This window comes from Cetorhinus maximus, chromosome 14 (genome assembly GCF_964194155.1).
Source record: "Cetorhinus maximus chromosome 14, sCetMax3.hap1.1, whole genome shotgun sequence".
Taxonomy (NCBI): Eukaryota; Metazoa; Chordata; class Chondrichthyes; order Lamniformes; family Cetorhinidae; genus Cetorhinus; species Cetorhinus maximus.
In genome coordinates, this window is record NC_135892.1 from 56,451,542 (window position 1) to 56,472,784 (window position 21,243).

General features: G+C 41.3%; 1 protein-coding gene across 1 annotated transcript in view; it reads left to right on the plus strand.

The window, feature by feature from the left end:
- The window catches only part of pnpt1 (polyribonucleotide nucleotidyltransferase 1), a 90,972-nt gene that overhangs the window by 33,974 nt on the left and 35,755 nt on the right, over nt 1-21,243 (plus strand). Inside the window, exons 13-15 of the mRNA XM_078556931.1 lie at nt 1,185-1,287; nt 5,699-5,769; nt 20,758-20,794. Coding sequence (XP_078413057.1) covers nt 1,185-1,287; nt 5,699-5,769; nt 20,758-20,794 — 211 coding nt within the window. The remainder of the gene's footprint in view (nt 1-1,184; nt 1,288-5,698; nt 5,770-20,757; nt 20,795-21,243) is intronic.

A 21,243-nucleotide genomic window follows, 5' to 3' on the forward strand; every position in this document is an offset into this window, starting at 1 on the left:
GAGGAAAAAAATATTTAAACATGCCCCATCATGTGACAGTGTCACGTGAGCTGTGACATGTTTGCAAATTGTGCAAAAATTAATAATTTTATAAAACCTTCAGGAAACCTCATCCCGCCCATAGATGAGTTTTCCTGAAAAATGCGAAGGCCGCTTGGGCTCTTTGCCTGCCCGCTAACCTTAAGGTTGGACCGGCAGCATTGCTAACAAATTTAATTGGTTTTTTAATGGCCTTAATAGGCCGTTGACAGTTCGGCACGCATGCCCACCGAACAAAATACCTAAATGGTGTGCGATGACATTGGGACACATGCCTGACATCATCGCGCGTCATTTTGCGCATCGGCATGTTGGGCCCGCCCCCGCATGCCGACAGCAATATTCTGACCTATGTGATGAGGTATGGTAACCCATGGCCATGTTACTGGGCAAGCTAATCCCGCATTGACATGTTGCAAATTTGAATTCAACAAATCTGGCACCAGGAACAGGGCGAGGAAATGTGCTGGATTTCTATATAGAAAACAATTGATTCGTTAATGACCCCTTTGGAGAAGGAAACCTACTACTGGTCTGAGCTACACGTGACCACAGTTCCACATTACATGATTGATTCCTAGGGCCCACAGCCCAAAATCAAATAAAAGAAAGGAATGATTTAAAAAGAAAAACAAGTATTCTAGAACTAGGTAGAATATTAATCGTCGCTTGATGTTCATCAAATTACTACTTTGACATTAAGAAATTAATTCTCATTGGCACAGAACAAAACTGTCTGGAAGTACAAATTTGTAACATGAGATCTTAGGTAATTGTTTTGTCTAGACTGAATTTCAACCCACGTTCCATAGTTGAAATTTACAGTTGTAAAAACTAAAATAAAAATAAATAAAACATTGTACCAGGCCCACTCTCTTCAAACTGCTGCTTTCATTACTAAATGATTTGGTTAGCCTTTAGGGTTCTTGGCATAACGTTGATTTTATCAGAAAGGAGTTGTGTATTTTATCATGTAATAGGTTAAAAATTATTCTCTGAACTTAAGTGAATATTGTCAGGTATAATTAGAAAAATATAAAGAACTGATTCATAATAGCCTTAGAAAAATTATATTGTAACCTTAGTTTTAATGTTGAAATGTTGTTCAAATCTCCAAAAGTTTAACACCTTCCATTGTATTACAGATGTGATGGTAGAGACTTAAGATCGCTTAGGAACATCAATTGTGACGTTGATATGTATAAACCTCTTCATGGATCTGCACTATTTCAGAGGGGACAGACACAGGTATTGAATAAACTTAACTAAAATTGCATCCTGGAGAAAAGTATACCGTTGCCGATACACGTGCATGCCAACTACATAACATTTGTTTTACTGTACACTGCTCAAAGCTAATTTGGATTATCTGACCTGAAAGTTTGAATTTTTTGAGCACCATATTTCTGCATTGCTGTATTACTTATGTTAATTTGAATTTGTGCAAATTGTTATGACGCAGAAAGAGGCCACTTGCCCTATCGTGTCTGCACTGGCTCTCCAAATGAGCATTATGATTTAGTGTCATTCTCCTGCCTTTTCCCCATAACTCTGCACATTGTTATGATCCCAGCTGAGATTACCCCTGGAAAGCCTGATCCCAGAGTGGAGCCCAGCTTGATAGATCCTAAATTTAACTTATTTGTGTAGATACGTGGAGAGTAGCTACTGAACAGAGGCACAGGAGTCAGCTGATGAACTTTTAACAAAAGAATAAAATATTTATTCAACGAGAAAAGATGAACTATATTACAGTACTCCTTCATCCACAACTATACCACTACAGATGTATACAGATTTGTAATGATAACATAAGTTATAAAAGCTATCTTATACTTTAATGTTCACAGTAAATACAAAATCCATGTACACCTATGGCACCCTGTGATCAGACACACTACATTCTGAAACAAAGTAACTGATGTCACCTCAATCAGATGCTATGGATCTCTCTTCAACTCACCCCAAACGCTTGTCACACTGTGAGCTAACCAGTCTCACTGAATTCCGTCCTTCACACGAGGGTTTCCAATCTCCACTCTCTGAGACCTCGTCTTGGAATCTTCTCCCAACTGACGTTTTCTCTCAGACACCTTTCACTAGAGTTCGCCTCCAGGACTTCAAACTCTCCTTCTGATGTTCCTCTTCCCTGGGTCACCACATGCATTCAAGCTGTCTTCCATGCACTCACTCTCACCAACTCAGCCATAACAGTACACCACTGCTTCACATGCCCATAGCAAAGAATTACAGACCTTCAGTTGTTTCTTTGAATCTTCTTGCTTCTTGCAAGCTGCTCTCACTTTAAATGTGAAGCTTGGAGCCTTTCTCTCTGCCCCTCACTCTTAACTTCATTTAACAGGACCTTTTCCCAGGTTCATGTCCTTTGGACTTTCCCCTCTCCCATTCACCTGGATTTTTGGGGTTTTTCTCCATTTGGGACCTTTTTTGTTCTTTTGGGAAATCTGCAGTTCCCGCTCCCAGTGCCCAGTCTCTCTGGGGTCCTCACTTCAACTGAAATTAAAACTGCGGTTTCTTTAGTTCTGTGCGTATGTCTGTGGGAGAATCTGCCAATCTCTCACCCACCCGCCCGCGCCCCCGCCCCCCCGTTGCTAGGCAACAGCACTATTCTTTCTACCCGTGTGATTACTTTTACTTTATAGGGGTCTTAAACTTCTCATTAAAAATGCAAGCAGCCTTTTAAAGTAAAACTAAAGCTCCATTTGACCTTTCTTAACACAAATACAGAAATACAAATCAAACTATCTCTAGTTCCTAACATTGTTTCTATTTAAATAATCATCTATTGCCCTCTTGAATTCCTGAAGTGAACCTGCCTCCACCACACTTCCAGGCAGTGCATTCCAGACTCGACCTACTCGCTGTGTGAAAAAGTTTTTTCTCACATCACATTTGCTTCTTTTGCAAATCACTTTAAATTTGTGCCCCCTCAGTTTCAATCTTTTTATGACCCTGCCTACACTTTCCAGCCCCGTCATTATTTTGAACACCTTTATTAAATTTCCTCTTAGCCTGCTCCTCTCCAAGGAGAACAGTCCCAACCTCTCCAATCTATCTTTGTAACTGAAATGTCTCATCCCTGAAACCATTCTTGTAAACCTCTTCTGCACTCTCTCCTATGCGTTTGCATCCTTCCTATAGTGTAGCGCCCAGAACTGTACACAATACTCCAGCTGAGGTCTAAATAGTGTCTTATATGAGCTCACCATGACACCCCTGCTCTATTACTCTAGGCCCCGATTAACAAAGCCCAGGATACTGTATTACTTTATTAACTGCTCTCTCCACCTTTCTTGCCGCCTTCAATGATCTATGCGCATATACGCCCAGGTCCCTCTGCTCTTGCATACCCTTAAGAATTGCACCCCTTTATATTGCCTCTCCATGTTCTTCCTACCAGAATGCATCACCTCACACTTCTCCGCATTGAACTTCATCCGCCATCTACCTATAAACTCCACCAACTTGTCTATGTCCTTTTGAAGTTCTATACTGCCCTCCTCAGTTTACAATGCTTCCAAGTTTCGTATCTTCCTCAAACTTTGAAATTGTCCCCTGCACACCAAGATCATTTATATATATCAGGAAAAGCAAGTGTCCCAATACCGACCTGTGGGGAACTCCACTACAAACGTTCCTCCAGCCCGAAAAATATCCATTGATCATTACCCTCTGTTTCCTATTACTCAGCCAGTTTTGTATCCATGTTGCTCCTGTCCCTTTTATACCATGAGCTAGAACTTTTCTTTCAAGTCTGTTGTGCGGCACTGTATCGAATGTCTTTTGAATGTCCATGTACACCACGTCAATAGCATTACCCTCATCTACCCTCTCTGCTACCCCTTCAAAAAACTCCAGCAAGTTAATTAAACATGATATCCACTTTAGAAATCCATGCTGGCTCTTCCTAATCAACCCACATTTTTCCATGTGAACTCTAATTCTATTCCGAATAATTGTCTCTAGAAGCTTCCCCACCACTGGAGTTAAATTGACTGGTCTGTAATTGCTGGGCTGATCCTTGCAACCTTTTTTTGAACAAGGGCATTATGTTTGCAATTTTCCAGTCCTCTGACACCTCCTGTGAGTCTAGGGAAGACTGAAAGATTATGGCCAGGGCCCCTGCAATTTCCTCCCTCACTTTCTTCAAAATCCTTGGATGCATCTCATCCAGCCCCGGTGCCATGTCAATTTTAAGACCTGAATTTTCAACTCGATGGGCGGGCCCAGGGGTGGTCGGGAAACGGACCGCCGACTATGATTTCACGCTGGCTGGCCAATTAACGGCCAGCCAGTGTGAAACGCGTGCTGAAAAGCTCAGCACTGCCAGGGTGGGGGCAGGAGGAGAGTGCAAGATGACATTTCTGCGGGCGAGCGCTGAGAGAAAGCTCCCTGAAGGCAGAGAGCTGCCTCAGGGAGCTACAGATCTGATAACCATGAAATAAGGTTATGAAAATCAGGAAAAAAAATGTCCAAGCATCACAATTGGGCACCTGAACGTATAGATGATAAAAATACTGTCCACAGATTTTTTTTTATTTTAATAACAGAAACCTCATCCTGCCTTGGATGAGGTTTGATGAAAAATGCAAAGTCTGCCTGGCCGATAAGGTTGGATGAGCCACGAAAAATCGGAGGCAATTGCGCCATTAATGCTTTTGCATGCGCCCACCGAGCGAAATATCGCGCGAGCGCAGGATGATGTCGGGACGCTCACCCAACATCTCCTAGCGCGATTTTACGCCCGATTGGGTCAGGCGAGCGCTCACCCACAGGTCGTAAAATTCTGCCCTCAGTACCGACTGTTTATCCAACACTTCTTCCTTATCAATTTTGAACCCATCTCGTGACAGAGTTTCCTCCTCTGTCACCGTGACCTCCAGTAGAATTTGCTTCCTTGGTAAATTATTGAGGAATATTGAGTAAACCATATACAGGATTAGGCTATAGTTACTGTCCAATCTGTATTGTTACAACATATTTTTACTGACTTCAGCAAATGTTTTGTTGCATAATAATTCAGCCAAATCAACAACATGGATATTGTCTTGCTGCAATCAATAAAAGTTTTTTAATTGCAGGTGGTATCCTTGAATTGTAAAATAACATTATTTTGACTCTTAATGGCTCAGTGGGCTCATCCAGATCGGCCAAACCATAAAAACTGAGAGTTCCAGGTTTGGACCCCGGTTTGTGTTGACCTCAAGTGAGGCCAGTGGAGAGCTCTTCCCATTGGGATCAGCTTCAAATGCTGAGAATGAACAATCGACCAGGGATCATACTCTAGATAGCTATTCACTAACTCCTGCTACATATGTGCATGTATGGCTGTTGGGAAATAACAGTCTTAGGCTTGGCTGTGATGCATCCTTGAATAAAATAGATGGACTAGACTTCTAAGGCTTACACTTGAAGTATGGGCTACGCTTGGTGAGATAGCAGAGGACAATCAACACCTCTTAAACCCTGTACTCCAGCAAAGATTTCACACCTTTAGGATACGAAGGTAGGAAATTGGTGAGATGGGGAAAAAAACTTATGTCCAGAAATTTCATCAAAATATGTTTGTCGCATTTTTACAATTTTTTATTTGAAGTACTGCAAACATAGTCTTCATATGATTTACCTTTCCTTCTAGGTTCTTTGTACAGTAGCTTTCGATTCTATAGAATCAAGTATAAAAACTGATCTTATCACCACCCTTCTAAGGTAAGTCTTGCAAATGCATCTCTCTGTATTTTGCTTCCCTGTTATTGAAAAAAATTGCATTGCACCTATTTATTTATAAAATGTGCAGTGTTAGATTCATAGATTACAAAACGTCTTAGCCAGGTTACTAAATAAAAAAATTCACATACGTTTTTTGGTGGAGGGGGCAGGGCAGGATTTTAATCCCTCTGTTTTATTTTTGCAGAACCTATTACAAAGTTGCTAGTTCCTCTCTCATATCTGCCCCCAACCTTATTCAAAACCTGGTTCTTCTAGGTACCAAATGTAGGAGGGAAAGACTGTCAGTCAAGGATCTTAAAAAGAACTGCTAATGTTGAAATGTAGTACCAATTGACAAGTATATTTGCATATCTTTGATTCAATCTTGAACCTGTGTAACTGATCCTAGTAATCACGTTTTTGTAAAGTTTAGCATTTCAGAGTATGTTCTGGATTATAAATGTAAACTTGTTGGTCCTCTCCACATGGGAAGAGGGGTAGACCATTCAGCTGCATGGACATTTTCTGTCATTCAATTAGATCATTGCTGATCTGTATCTTAGTTCCATCTACCTGCCTTTGATCCCTATCCCTTGATATCCTCACTCTACCAAAAACTATCAAATCCAGTCTTAACTTTCAATTGACCCAGCATCCACAACCTTTCTGGGGAGAGACTTCCATAGTTCTATCATGTTTGTGTGAAGAAGTGCTTCCTGATTTCACCCCTGAGTGACCTTGCTCTAATTTTAGGATTATGCCTCCTTTTTTTTGGATTCCTCCAACGGAGGAAATATCTATATCCTTTCTATCAAATTATTTTTACACTTTAAACACTTCAATTAGATCGCTGCTCAAACTCCTATACTCAAGAAGATACAAGCCAAGCTTATTCAGCCCGTCCTAATTTTTAAGCCTGTAAGCCCTGGTGGCATTCTGGTGAATCTGTGCTGTGCCCCAGGCAAGGCAAATACATCCTGTTATGACCAGGTGAGAAGGGGTGAACTGGCTTCACTCTATTCAATCTCAGTTGGTCACAACAAAGGTTTAAGTTTATTTTTCATGAGGATATGCCTTTTCCGAATCCAAAAGTATTTAACTATTTAAGCTGTGAGCTTTGATTGTCCTGGAGACGTAGATTTTTAAATATTGCAGCCAATTTGGATTATCTGGTTTTGTAGATGCGCTCAGATGTAGGAGATGTTGCTACTATCGTGAGATCTCAGTTCGCTGGTAGATTTTGTTGCCGGAGGTCACTGGTAACAGTTGTTGGCTTAGTACCATTTTTTAACTTCTATTAAATCTAATAAGCTCCTCTTGTTTATTTTTAGTTTCCCTGTACCACTGGTTTTTTTCCTGCTTTCTCACTGTGAAGACAGGTACAAAATACTCATTTAACAAATCCTCCTTTTCCTTAGTGTCAATGACAGAACCGCCTGTATGTCTTTAAAGGACAAACATTCCCCTTCGCCATTCTTGTTATATCTATTATAACTTTCACTATTATCTTTGATATCCTTTGCAAGTTTTTTTCATATTCCCTTTTTGCATCTCCTAATACTTTATTTGTGACCCTTTGCTTTTTGTAGCTCTCCTACTCTATTGGATTTCAACTTCTACTTCCATTTATATAAGACATTTCTTTTAGCTTGTTACTATAATCTGGCCTTATTTGTTGACTATTGTTGTTTAAGTGGAGCATTTGCCTTTTAGGGCATACATTGATCTTTTATTGCACCACGTACCTTTTTGAATACCTTCCACTGTTTTTTTATTCATCGACAGCTCAGCCCAGTTTACCATGGCCAATTTATGTCTGTCACTGTCAAAATTTCCCTACGGCTTTCCTTCATCACAAACTTAATATCAAATTCAATCATATTATAACCACTGTTCACAAGATGTTCCCAGACCATCAATTTGTTAACTAACATCACTAAATCTAGAATGACCTGTTCCATTGTCACTGCTAAAACATATTGGGTTGAATTTTAAAGCATATCCCTCATAGTTACCCTCAACAAATGCTCTCCATCCATCCGTTCAACACAATGCCATTACTATTCTTCTTAGGTCCCTTCTTCCTCTCCTTACAGCCACTTGGCATACAACATTCACTTACGTTGATGTGATGTCAACAGCTGCTGAAATATGATCATGTGCATAATGATAACTTCAAGCATTCTCACCCTCCCAGTACTCATTCGTGTCTTTTATCTTCCAAAGAGGTGGTCCAGGTTTCCCACAAAGTGGTTTTTGCATGTGGCTGTTAGGTTCCACCAGTGCACCCATCTAAGTGAACCTCACAATAATGAGGACCTCCCAACCAGCAATATGCACTGCTGGAGTTACAATGCCTGCATCATTTTCCAACTCCTCATCTTTGTCCTCAGAATTATCTAAAGTGGATCTATGCCCTACACCTTGTTCCTCCTGTATGTTCAAAATTTGCTGCTGCACAATGTTGAACAGAGCGCAACACGTCATGACCATTATGGAGACCCTGGCTGGTTAGTACTGAAGGCACCTCAAGATCTGTCCAGGAACCTAAAGCTCATCTTCAGCATGCCACGTCTTGTTCAATGATACATCCAGTGGTCATATGGCATTCGTTGTGTCACCCTGAGTCTCATTCTTCAGATTTCTGAGAGGTATCATCATTCCCATTTTAAGTGGGATATCCCTTGTCTCTGAGAAGCCAGCAGGAAACTCTGCTTCAAAATGCAAACAAGATCAGGAAGGGTGGGTTGCCACAGGATGAAAGCATCACGGTCGCTGCCCAGGAATCATGTGCATAACTGTGTGTAGTCGATGGTCCCCTACACCTTTGGGAATCGCCTGCTCTGAAGAAGTCATACAGACTCAAAATGTGAACTCTGTTTCTCTACCTCCACAGATGCTGCCAGAGCTGCTGAGGTTTTCCATCATTTTCTGTTTTGATTTTGCCTACTCATTCTGACTGGCATCATCACAGGCAAAGCTAATAAAATTAGTGGCCCTGGCAAACAAACCAGCAGTCACTTGTTAATGCATTTGTTGCCAATTGCAAGATCCTGAAAATGTGTCTTGACAGGTTCCTGGAAGGATCCAGAGGCAAAAATGTTGAGGCCAATGGTGACTTTGTCAGCCATCAGTAAAGTTCATTTGGCAGTGGGTCTTACCGCAGCAGGTCTATAAACATCTGCCTTCATCTTACACAACACTCTGAGCCTCCTTGCACACTGGTATACTCCCATATCAAGGAAGCTTATCCTCTGCTTTGGACCCTGTGTGCCATGTATGACCTCCTGCACGTTGCACCTTTCTGCTGACACCTCTCTCTGTGGAGCTGCTGATCTGTGAACACCAGGCTGCTGGTGCTAGTTATCTTGGTCCTCATCTGAAGTCTGATCCAACAGTCTAAGTAGCAGAACAAAAATAAAAATACCTGGAAAAACTCAGCAGGTCTGGCTGACCTGCTGAGTTTTTCCAGGTATTTTTATTTTTATTTTTGTTTTGGATTTCCAGCATCCGCAGTTTTTTGCTTTTGTCTAAGTAGCAGATCTGATCTGATATGTCAGATCTCTTAAGATGTACTTGACACCTCCAAAGTATGTAAATTATCCACTCAGCATGTATATGGAACAGTTTACACACACTACAAGCAGGTAAGAAAGCAACTCTAAGAACTGAATTCTTACTGACATTTTTCCCTTATCATGTTTCAACCCCTTCATTGTTACTATACTCACCTTGTTTTCACTGGCGAGCTCCAGGAAGCCATGAACTCCCATGTCAATATTGCTGTAATTAAACAGTTAACATATGTCAGTTGACATCATGAAGGGATTGTGGCATACAGCTTAAAGCATTGGAATGAAATGCAGAATTCAGCAGGTAGGAGCTGGAATGAGAGGTGTGGGAAAGAGATGTTCCATTTTGGGAAGGAGTTATCTCATTGGGACAGGCTGCACCTGAATAGACACGATTGCATTTCTGTCCAACTTAATCCACACCCAACTCCATGCATTCTTCCAACTTAAAATTACCCCCATTGTTCCAGAAAGCTGACCCAGATGCAGTCTATAAAGTTATTGCTTTTACAATTTGAGCTGTCCCACTTCTCCCAGCCTATGTGAAGATTAAAATTGTAACTGCATTGTTTTGATAAGAAATTGGAGCAGGAGCAGGCTACATGATTCCCTTTATCAATTCTTCCTGTAAACAACTCACACCATAGAGCTTCATCCTTTATTCCTTAATTTTATCAATGTATTTCCACTGCCTGCTCATCCTTACTGAAATCTCTTATTTTGTACCACAGTAGTTGTCTCTTTTATCAATATTGCTGCTCTTCCCAATTTCCCTGGCCTTTCTAAAGATCTTTTAGCCTGTAAACATCCTGGAATGCATAAATAACCCTGGCTTCTTTACTCTTCTGCAAACCACCTGTTTAAACCATTCTCCCCTGTTATCTCCACCCTCATCTCCAACAATGTGTAAGGAGCTCATGGGCTTCTTTTTCACTAAGATTGAGACCATCTGATCAGCTGCCTCTGTCCTATCTCCCCTTTCCATTAGTCCACCAGGGCAAGCTTTCTCCAAAGCTCCCCCTGCTTTAGCCCTGAACCTGCATCTTTCTCTAGTTTCTCTCCTATCTCCCCACCTCCTCCACCATGCCCACTCTAAGCTCATCTTGTCTATGAGACCCACCTTCTGCTTCCTTGACCCTACTCCCACGACTTGCTGACTATCCAGCTTCCCTTCCTGGCCCCCGTGTTAGCATTATTGTTAACAGTTCTCTTCAGGTATTGTCCCTCTCTCCTTTAAATCGGTGTTATCATCCCTCTCCACAGAACAAAACCCTTGACCACACTGCCCTTGTAAACTACCACCCCATCTCCAACTTCCTCTTCCTCTTCAACGCCCTTAAAGGTGTTGTCACCTTCCACCTTTCCTGGAGCTCCATGTTTGTGTCCATCCAACCCCTGGAAAAATACCAAAATGGCACTTATCAAAGTCACAAATTACAATCTATGTGACTGCAACAAAGATAAATTATCCCTCCTCATCCTTCTTGACCTGTCTGCAGCCTTTGACATGGCTGATCACACTGTCCTCCAACACCTGTCCACTGTCATCCAGCTGGGTGGGACTGCTCTCACCTGGTTCCATTTTTATCTACCTAATCATAGCCAGAGTATCATTTGCAGTGGCTTCTGTTCCTGCTCCTGCACCATTACTTCTGGTGTCCCCCACAGATCTATCCTCGGCCCCTCCTATTTCTCCTCTACATGCTGCCCCTCAGTGGCATCATCCAAAAGTGCGGTGTTATTTTTCACAGGCACTCTGATGAGACCCAGCTCTACCTCACCACTACACCTCTTGATTCCTCCACTGTTACTAAATTATCAGACTACTTATCCAATATCCAGTACTGGATGAGCAGACATTTTGGTTTGTTTGTTTTCAGTCCCTGTTCCAAACTTCATTCCCCAGCTACTGGTGCCATCCCTTTCCCTAGCATCTGAGACTAAATCAGATTGTTCACAACCTTGTTGTTGTAACCCTGAGGTAAGCTTCCAGTCTGTTGCACCATCACTAAGACATCCTCTTATTCCCACCTCCATGACATCATGTGACTTTGCTTCTGCCTCAGCTTATCTACACTGAAGACCATATTCATGCCTTTGTTCTGTTATGCCACAGCAGTTGGTAAAGGTTGAGCTGTTTAAATCCCAGAGGGAAACTTGAACAAATGTCATAACCTATGTTTTCAATTGGTATCAAAACAGAAAATGCTGGAAAAACTCAGCAAGTCAAACGGCATCTGTGGAAAGAAAGACAAAGTTAACATTTCGAGTCTGTATGACTCTTCAGAGCATTCTTCACAGTCATACAGACTTGAAACGTTAACTCTGCCTTTCTCTCCACAGATGCTGTTAGAGCTGCTGAGTTTTTCCAGCATTTTCTGTTTTTGTTTCAGATTTTCAGCATCCGCAGTATTTTGCTTTTTTCAATTGGTATGTTTGAGATTCAGCTCTCAATTCAGTAGTAAGACCACCAAGCCTCAAGGTTTTTTTTATGTATAATAAAGTTAAACATTTATTAATTTAACAACTAATTAAATACATACACGTGTCTACAAATTATTAGCATAATAACTTTTAAACAAATCCCCAAATGAATCACTCCCAGGTAAATCTTCACCAAGGCAATAATAACCCTTGGACTTTGAACTGACACCAGGCAAAGTACATTTGACCTTACGAATTCAAAATGAGGTCCCTTGCAATTTGGTTCCCTTGCAGACACAGTTGTAGGGCTTACAAGCTGCTTACATCTTACATGCCTCTGCTTCACACACACAAACTCCTCTTGGTTTATACCTAGCTTTCCCTTTTAATGTAAATTTTGCATTGTATTACTAGTTTTAATTTTACCTCTCCTAACAATAATCCTTTCATTCCACCAATTTTATTAGTAAATTAAACACAATGCTTGGTGTCTCCCAGCTAGGTGCAAGATTTTACTCCCACTCTTGAATGCTTTATTCAACAAATGCTAATGTACACTTTACCTTCTCCTCCTTACGTTTATCTAATTAACATCTCAAAACTACGAAACATCAAAGCGCCCAGACTAGCTGGCTTTAATCCAGTTAAACCACAGACACACGCGCACACAGACCCTACTACAATTCCAATTTAAAAATAATTTCAAATAACATTATACACATTAATATCTCTTCATGACAGTTCCCTCTAGACTTGACTATTCCAGTGCAGACCTGGCTGGTTTACACCCATAAATTTGAGGACATGCTGTTATCTGTGCTGCTACCGGTGCTCTAACTTGCATCACATGCACCTATCACACCTGTGTTTGCTGACTTACATTGGTTCCTAGTCAAGCAATGTCTTGATTTTAAAATTCTCATCCTTGTTTTCAAATCTCTCAATGGCTTTGCCCCCACTACGTCTGTAACCTACTTCAGCCCAGAACACTCAGATATCTGCTCTTTCCCAATCTTGGCCTCTTAAGCATCTCTAATTTTAAACACTCCACACCACTGATGGTGGAAGCTCTAGAATTCCCTTCCTACATCTCCCTGCCTCTCTACCTCACTTTAGGATACCCCTTAAAACCTATCTCTTTGACTAAGCTTTTGGCTATTTAATCTAATATCTCCTTATGTAGCTTGGTGTCATGCTTGTTTTATATAGCTCCAGTGAAGCGCCTTGGGGCATTTTATTACATTAAATTTGCATTATAAGTATAAGTTGTTGTTGTGGCATATTTATCTTCCAATTATTCTCAGCTTGTAGCCAGTCTCTCTAATGGCTACTCTATCATACATTTAAGCTGAACTGTTGCTTATAACTCACTTGTTTTGTGCTGCATGCTTTTGTGTACAAAAGTCTTAGTTATGCAACTCTCCCTTCTCTGCCCAAATGTGATGTGTATTTTTCTCAAATCATTTGTTGATGATACTCTGTACATTGTCATTATAACAATTTAATATGTCTTTCATATTTTGTTTGTCACTTTTTGTACCTTAACCTTTGCTCTGAGCCTTTCTCTTATCTTTAGGTTGCTATTATTTTTACCTGAACTCTCCCTCCACTTTATTGGTTTAAAGTCCTTTTATATTCCTATTTATTCTTTCCACTAGTGGCTTGGTCCCAGCTCTGTTCAGCTTCAGCCTGTCCCAGTGGTATAGCTTATTCCTGAAACGGAGCCCCTCTTTCCCATATCTTGCCTTTCAGCCAGGCAATTACTTTCCTAAGCAAAAACAAAAATTGCTGGAAAAACTTAGCAGGTCTGACAGCATCTGTGTAGAGAAAGACAGAGTTAACATTTCGAGTCCAGATGACTCTTCTTCAGAACTAAAGAAAAGTAGAAATGTGGTGAAATATATACTGTTTAAGGGGGGTGGGACAGATGAAGCTGGATAGAAGGCCAGTGATAGGTGGAGGCAAAGGAGAGATTGCAAAAGGTCGATGCTGTCAGACCTGATGAGTTTTTCCAGCATTTTTTGTTTTTGTTTCAGATTTCCAGCGTCCGCAGTATTTTGCTTTTAAATTACTTTCCTAAACTGTTTACCCCTATGCTAATTAGCACGTGTCTCTGGTAGTAATCTAGATATTGCCATCTTTAAGGTGCAATTTTTTAATTTAACTCCAAGCCCCTGATATTCCCTTAGCAGGATCACCTCCCTGTTTCTTCCTATGTCATTGATTCCAACATGGACTACAATAGCTGATTTTCTCCCTTCCCTTTCTGAGTTGCTTTCCAACTTTTTTTTAACACTTCAGTGAGACGTGGGCATTGCTGGCAAGATCAGCATTTGTTGCCCATCTGTAATTTCCCTTGAGAAGGTGGCGGTGCGCTGCTACCTTGAACTGCTGCAATCCAACTGGTATAGGTATACGCACAATGCTATTAGGGAGTACCAGGACTTTGACCAAGGAATGGTAATATAGTTCCAAGTCAGAATGGGTTTTGGCTTGGAGAATTTATAGGTGGCGGAGTTCCCATGTGCCTGCTACCTTCATCCTTCTAGGTGGTAGAGGTGGTGTGTTTGGAAGGTGCTGTTAAAGAAAGCTTAGCAAGATGCTGATACCTTGTCATAAGGTATGATTCGGTGAGTATGATTATGCCTTGTTGCTTGACTAGTGTGGGACAATACTCCCAATTTTGGCACAAGTGCCCCAGATGTTAGTTAGGATCAACTGGGCAGGTTGTGCTGTCGTTATTTCCAGGTGATGCCGGGTGATCCGGGCTTCTCGAATTTTCTGTAATGGCTTGCTGGGCCATTTCAGAAGGCAGTTAAGAGGCAGCCACATTGTGAAGGTCTGAAGTCACATGTAGGCCAGACTGGGTAAGAATTTCCTTCCCTGAAAGGCATTAGTGAACCAGGTGGGTTTTTATGACAATCCAATAGTTTAATGGTCACCATTGCTGAGGCTAACATTTAATTCCAGATTTATTAATTAAATTTAAATTCGACCAGCTGAGGTGATGAATTTTGAACCAGTGCATCAGGACCATTAGCCTGGGCCTCTGGATTATTAATCCAGTAACATTGCCACTATGCACTACCTTCCCCCCTGCTACTTTGAGATATTCCTTACCCTGCCAACATACCCTTTGGACTCTTGATTTTTTACTGTAGGGAATACCCTCAATCTCTCTAGTTACCTAATCCCCTATAACTGCAAGCCTTCTATTGTGCTTCCTCTCCACCTTAATATCATTTGATTTGATGCTGCAGCTTCACTTCTGTCAAATTTCCTTTTTTTTCTACTTTGGATTTTGTTACAGAACCAAATATTCAGCTTGCTCTCACGATAGAGCTCTTCATATACACATTTCCTAAGGGCAAGTTGCTTAATATTAACCTATGGAAAAGCAATTCCCCATGCGCTGCAATAACACAATTAAAAGGTGAACCTTGACTAAGTATAATCTCAGTTAATGATGAGTTTTTTTTAACCACTAATCTTTACTGAGGAATTGGCTGTACTTTTTTCCAAATTTACATTTGATATAATGTGGAAGGATGGTAGAGCATATTGTTAGCAGCAGAACTCAGTTGAGGATGGGTCTTCTCTTTGATTGTATGCACTCATTGGATGAGTACTGCTGATCTCTGATCTAGCTATCGGGTGGATTGTCTCACATGCATGCTGGAATTCACTTTAGAGGAAGACAAAAACCACCAACACAACCTTGAAAGAGGCCACCTCGTCTCAGGTGTCAGATTGTAACAATGGGATGTCCTATCTCAGCAGAACAAAAAGGAATCCATGCACATACAAGTTTGCACCCTGATTCAATAAGGAAATAATATCAAAACAATGAAAAACCGGAGAGAATGCTTTGATCCACTGTCTTCAGGCCAGGGTGGCACTGATTAATCAACAGAACTTTGTTCTGAATGGAATACAGGGGGTTGTTAGGTTACTATGTATAATTTTTGAAAATGAAATAGATTAGTATTTGAAAAAGACTTGAGAAATCTGGTTTTTCATCTTTGACAGGAGGTGTCTCAAAGGAGATCTTATAAACGTATGAAAGATAGGAAGATTAAAAGTTTGGATAAGGTAAATCTGAAAAATCATTTAGACTTAGAGGGCAGAATTTTGCCCTTGATGGGCGGGCGGGCCCCACCGGCTTGGCGGCGGGTGGACAGCCGATCGCCGCTGCCATTTTAAGTGGGCGGGCCACTTAAGGCCCGCCCAGCTTGCCGCCCGACGGGAAGCGCTATGTGGGGAGGGGGGGGGGGAGATTCCCCAACTGCCAGAGTGCGCTCTTTCGCACATGCGTGCGAAAGATTGCACATCTCCCTGAGACTAAGTGCTGCCTCAGGGAGAGCGCTGACATTGTTTGAAACTTTAAAAATAGAAAAATAAAAAAATTTATTAACATGTCGCCCTCATGTGACAATGTCGCACAAGATGGGACATGTTAATAAATATCACAGAAAATTTATTAAGGTTTTTTAAAACCAACATGAAACCTCATCCAGCCGGTGGATGAGGTTTCATGTTTTTTCAGAAGCCCGCTGGGGTTCCTGGCCTGCCCGCCAAGGTTGGACAGGCAGGGCCTTTAGTTGCCTTAATTATCCTGTCAATAGCCTCAATTGGCAATTGACAGGTCGGCGGGCAGACAGCTGATCTGCCCGCCTTCCTGAATATCTAAATGGGGCGGGATGATGTCGGGGGTCCCTCCCGACGTCATCCCGTGTCATTTTCGCGTCAGCGAGCGGGGCCCGCCCCCAGCTCGCCGACGTCAAAATTCTGCCCAGAAGATGCCTTGTGTCCATAGTGTTACCAGGATGTGCTTTTTTTTCATTTAAAAGAAAAGATACAATTTCTAATTCTTTTCTGGCTGGATTTTAAAAAACAATAAAGTGTAATCCTATTCAGAAAATGGATGACTGCCAGCCAGCTACAATATACAAACTTGAATTCCACAAAGTGGGATGAAAAGGAAAAGACACTCCCCCTGGGGAGCGTGAAAGAACCCCCATCCCCTATTGGCTTTTACACTATCCTGAAACCTTTCAAAAGTTTCTGAGATGAGACATCAAAATGCAGTTACTTGTTCTAAAAACAATGACGGCAGCAGATATGGATTAATCAAATTCCTCTGGAGCCAGCAGGACTTTAAGAACTGTTTACCAAGCCAGAGTTCACAGATCAGAATGCTATACTGAAAGGCTGCAATGCAGCTCTTTCCTCTTGCTCTTGCTTTTACCCTCAAGTATTATGCCCAGATTTGCAAAGTAACCATCCTGAAAAGAAAAATCTACTGCAAATCAAGATCTTTTGGGAATAAAGTGTGGAAGTTTGCTCCAGGAAGATAACTGGACAAAATGGCCGCAACATGAATCACTGCATCGAAACCAGCCAAAGAACAGCTAATCGTATACTCCTTTGTTTTATCTTCTTCACTGACTGTAAGAGAAAAAGTCTTCAAGCTTATCCTCTTATTCTACCATCTATGCTAGTGTGTGTGTGATGTATGAATGGTGATTGCGATCTATCTAGTATTTTTTTTAAAATTTGGGAAATAGTTTCAATAAATCTATCTGGTATTTTGTTTAAACTCAGAAAACCTGTCTGACTAATTCTTTATAACCTGAAAGTATAAATATTGGGACTCCTGCAGTATTGGCAAAGCACATCTTCTCTCTAAATTCACAAAAAATCTCTGTTAAGGTCAGATCTGGAGTGGTAGAAAAGGGTAGTCATTTCACCCTTCCTAAGTGGTCATAGCGATAGACACTGGTTTTGTAGCTGGCTTTTTCTGGGACATGTCGCTAGCTGAAAGCCAGAGCATCTAGCTTGAAGAGGCGCCACTCCACATCAAGCATTGCTGACAAGGAGACTCTTCTGCTCTTACCGCCTGACATACATGTATTGGAAGGATTTACAAGTTGGCAATCAACAAGTTTGGCTGCGTTATGAAAGCATTTTCCATGGCCACCAAGGGAGTGGGATTCGAACCCGCAGCTTATGGCTGAGGTAGGGATGCTACCCACTGTGCCACAAGGAAAATTATCTTAAACTAAATTGTGAGAAGAGGGCAACAGGGCACAGGTTCAAACTAGTAAATGTAAGATTGAAATGAGGAAGTTCTTCCCACAAACAGCAACAGCAATAACAATATGCAATATAGTATCTTTAATGTAGAAAAATGTTTCACTTTGCCACAGTAACATAAGCAGATGAGAAATGGACGTTAAAAGAACATATTAGAAGGGTTAAAGTGGTAGGTTTAAGGAGATTCTTAAGGAGGATACAGAGGTGGAGAGGAGGAGGACTTGAGAGGTAACTTTAGAACATGGCTTCTGGATGGCTGAAGGCGAGGCTGGCAGTGGTGGTGTGAAGAGGGGTGCACAAAGAGACAGACAAAAGAACAAAGTTTGGGAGTGGATGGTTGTAAGGCTGGAGAGATTATGGAGCTAAGAAGGGCCAAGGTCATAAGGCTTAAAACTTAAGGATGAGAATTTTAATTTTGAGGTTTTGGGGTGCTGAAGCCAATGGTGAGTAATGGTGGGTGAGAACTGTTGCTGGATAGGATACAGACAATAGAATTTTGGATGAGCTAAAGCTTATGAGGGTTGAAAAATGGCAGAACATTGGAATAATCGAATCTGGAAGTGACATAAGTGTATCAGCAGCAAGATGGGCTGAGGCATGGGCTTCTGCAGCAGATGGGCTGAGGCTGTGAATAACATATTAGAGAAGGAAATAGCAATTTCCATTACAATGTGTGTGGGTGGAAGTCCAACTCTTGGTTGAATAGGACAACAAAATTACAGTTTGGTTCAGCTTGATACAATGACATAGGAGAGAAATGGAATTAATGGTGATGATACAAAGTTTGTGGCATAGGCTAAAGTTGATGGCTTTACACATCTGATAAACAGGGAGAGAAATTGTCACTTTTCAAAGAATGGATAAAAGGCAATCTGTTTGACAGCACAGTTGCTGGAGAGATCTAGAGAGGTAGTGGAGAAGTAGACCTGGGTGTTGTCAGCTTGCTTATGGAATCTAACCCCAAGTCTGCAGTTGATATTGCCAAAGGGCAGCATGTAGAAGAATGTGACAAGAATAGATCATTGGGGGCATTGGAGAAGAAAAAGAAGCCATTGCTACAAGTGTTGTTGGTACACTCAATTGGTAAGAGTGGAACCAAGTGAGAGCAATTCCACAGAACTAAACAATGAAGAAAAAGCTTTGGAGGATAATGGTGTGGTCCACCATGTCAAAGGATAGACAGAGGTCCAGCAGTATGTGGAACTATTGAGTACCATGGTCACAAGTCACGAAGGGAATAATTTAAGGCTTTGGTTTGTACTGTTTCAGTGTTGTTGCAGGAATGGGAACAGGATTGGAAAATTCAAACATGCATTACAGGAAAGATGTGCATGTATTTAGGAGACGTCAGTACATTCAAGGACTTTGGAGAGGAAAGCGGAAAGGGAGATGGGACAGTAGTTTGCAAGGACTGAAGATCTCAACACATGGAATGGACTCCCAGAGACAGTAGTAGAAGGAAAATGTCTCACGTAATGTGAAAAATAATGGTGTAATGGTAACCTTTGGATGGATGCAATAATATTGACCAAATGGTCTTCCTCTTCCAAAGTTAATCTTTAGCTATTGTTATTGGGCTTGTTCTCATTGGGTAAATGAGTCTTTTGAAGTAGCATAATAGAAGATTTTGAAATTATGAAAGGGGTCGATGTATTTGATCCAGACAAATAGTTCAAACTAGCAAAAACTAAGGAATATAAAAAGTTTAATAAAATCAAATAAATTGTGAACTAGAGAACCATTTCATAGAAGGTGATGTAAATTATTCAGGAATGCCATTGAAAAAAATGATATGAATGCATTCAAGAGACAGCAGGACCTGTTTTTGGAGAAAAAGTGGATTTGGGGATATGATGGAAAGGTCAAGATTAACCAGAAAGGAAGGGCTTGTTTTCCTGTTTCCTAACGTTTCCTGATTTTTATGTTGATGATTAGAAAATTTGATGACACCAGTCATTGTAGAGTTTAGCAAATTGTAAAGTTACAGACTCCAAACAAAACCATGGGAAAGCAGATATACATTGGGAATGTGAAAGAGGAGTTTTAGTTTTCATCCACAGTGGAATGTTTGCCTTTTACAGCATAAAAAATTTTTAAATGTTAACTTCGCCGCCAACAAGAAGCTGCGTTTAGTCCACACCGTGGGCTGAATTTTTAGATCCTAATGATGACGGGCACGGAGGTGGGCAAGCACATAAATTTGCACCACTGGCCAGCGTGCTAGTTTGCCAGGTCCATCCCACCCCCGGCCATTTTCCCGGGGGTGGAATAGTTATGGGGGTGGGGGGGTTGTGCAACAGGCCTACTGCCTGAAAGCGGCAGATAGCCAATTGATCTCATTAAAGGCCTATTGTCAGAGGCCGACTGGAAAATTCCTGGTCCCCGGTAGTTTCGGAGAAACGTGCAGCTGCCTGGAGGCAGCCACCCGACTGGACACCAAAAAGGCTCGGACTCCAGGCAGACTTTAATGACGTTCCTTCTGTCTGGCTTCACGGTGGTGCCCTGGCTGTTGAGGCCACTTTCCAATTAAAAGTTAGAGAGAGGGTGCCTCCATCTTGGGCTACTACTTTCTCATTTACCTGTAAAGGCCAGCTTCCCCTCCTTCAGTGCTAGAGAGCCTCCTATTTGTCCTCCAGCTTCAAGAACCTGCCTGCCATTCATAATTGGACAGCAAGCCCACCCTCTGACCATTAATTGGCCAAATTGGAGAAAATTGGAGCCAGAAGGTTGCTCCCTACACAATGCGGGCTTCTAAACCCCATTTGACCATGATAGTGGGGTTCTGAAGCCCACAGGGAAAATCCTGGCCCATGTCTGCAGATAAAGTGACTTTCAAATTTTGCTAATAAATAATTATGCTTTACCCAAACTAATGTTATAATTTTTACTTATACAGTGGGGTGAAGGAAAAAAATTTCATGCTGCACTATGAGGTATGTTCCAGATTACTGCAATAGGTTTTAATCATAAAATACAGTTGAACTTTCAGTGAATGTGACAGATCAGTGCTCTCTTTTGTTGAATCAAAGTGCAATATTTGTAATAGCCATATTTATAATTTACACCCCGTCATTTGTTTGCATAATTCTTCCCTGTAAGTTTCCTGTAGATAGCAGATTTTCAGCGTAAATGCATTTACTTTTGGAGATGTTTGCACAAAAAGAAGTCATGCTTAAATCGATTCCTCATCAAATGAGTTAGCAAAAGATTTTATGTGGAGATACATCTTCCAACTGATCCCACTAAGCAACAGGGAGAAGTTGGTAATGCAGCTTCTGCTTTAATAAAAGCAGAAAGTGCTGGAAACTCTCAGCAGATTGGGCAGCATCTGTGGAGAGAAACAGAGTTAACACCTCAGGTTGATAGCCCCTCATTTCTGCTT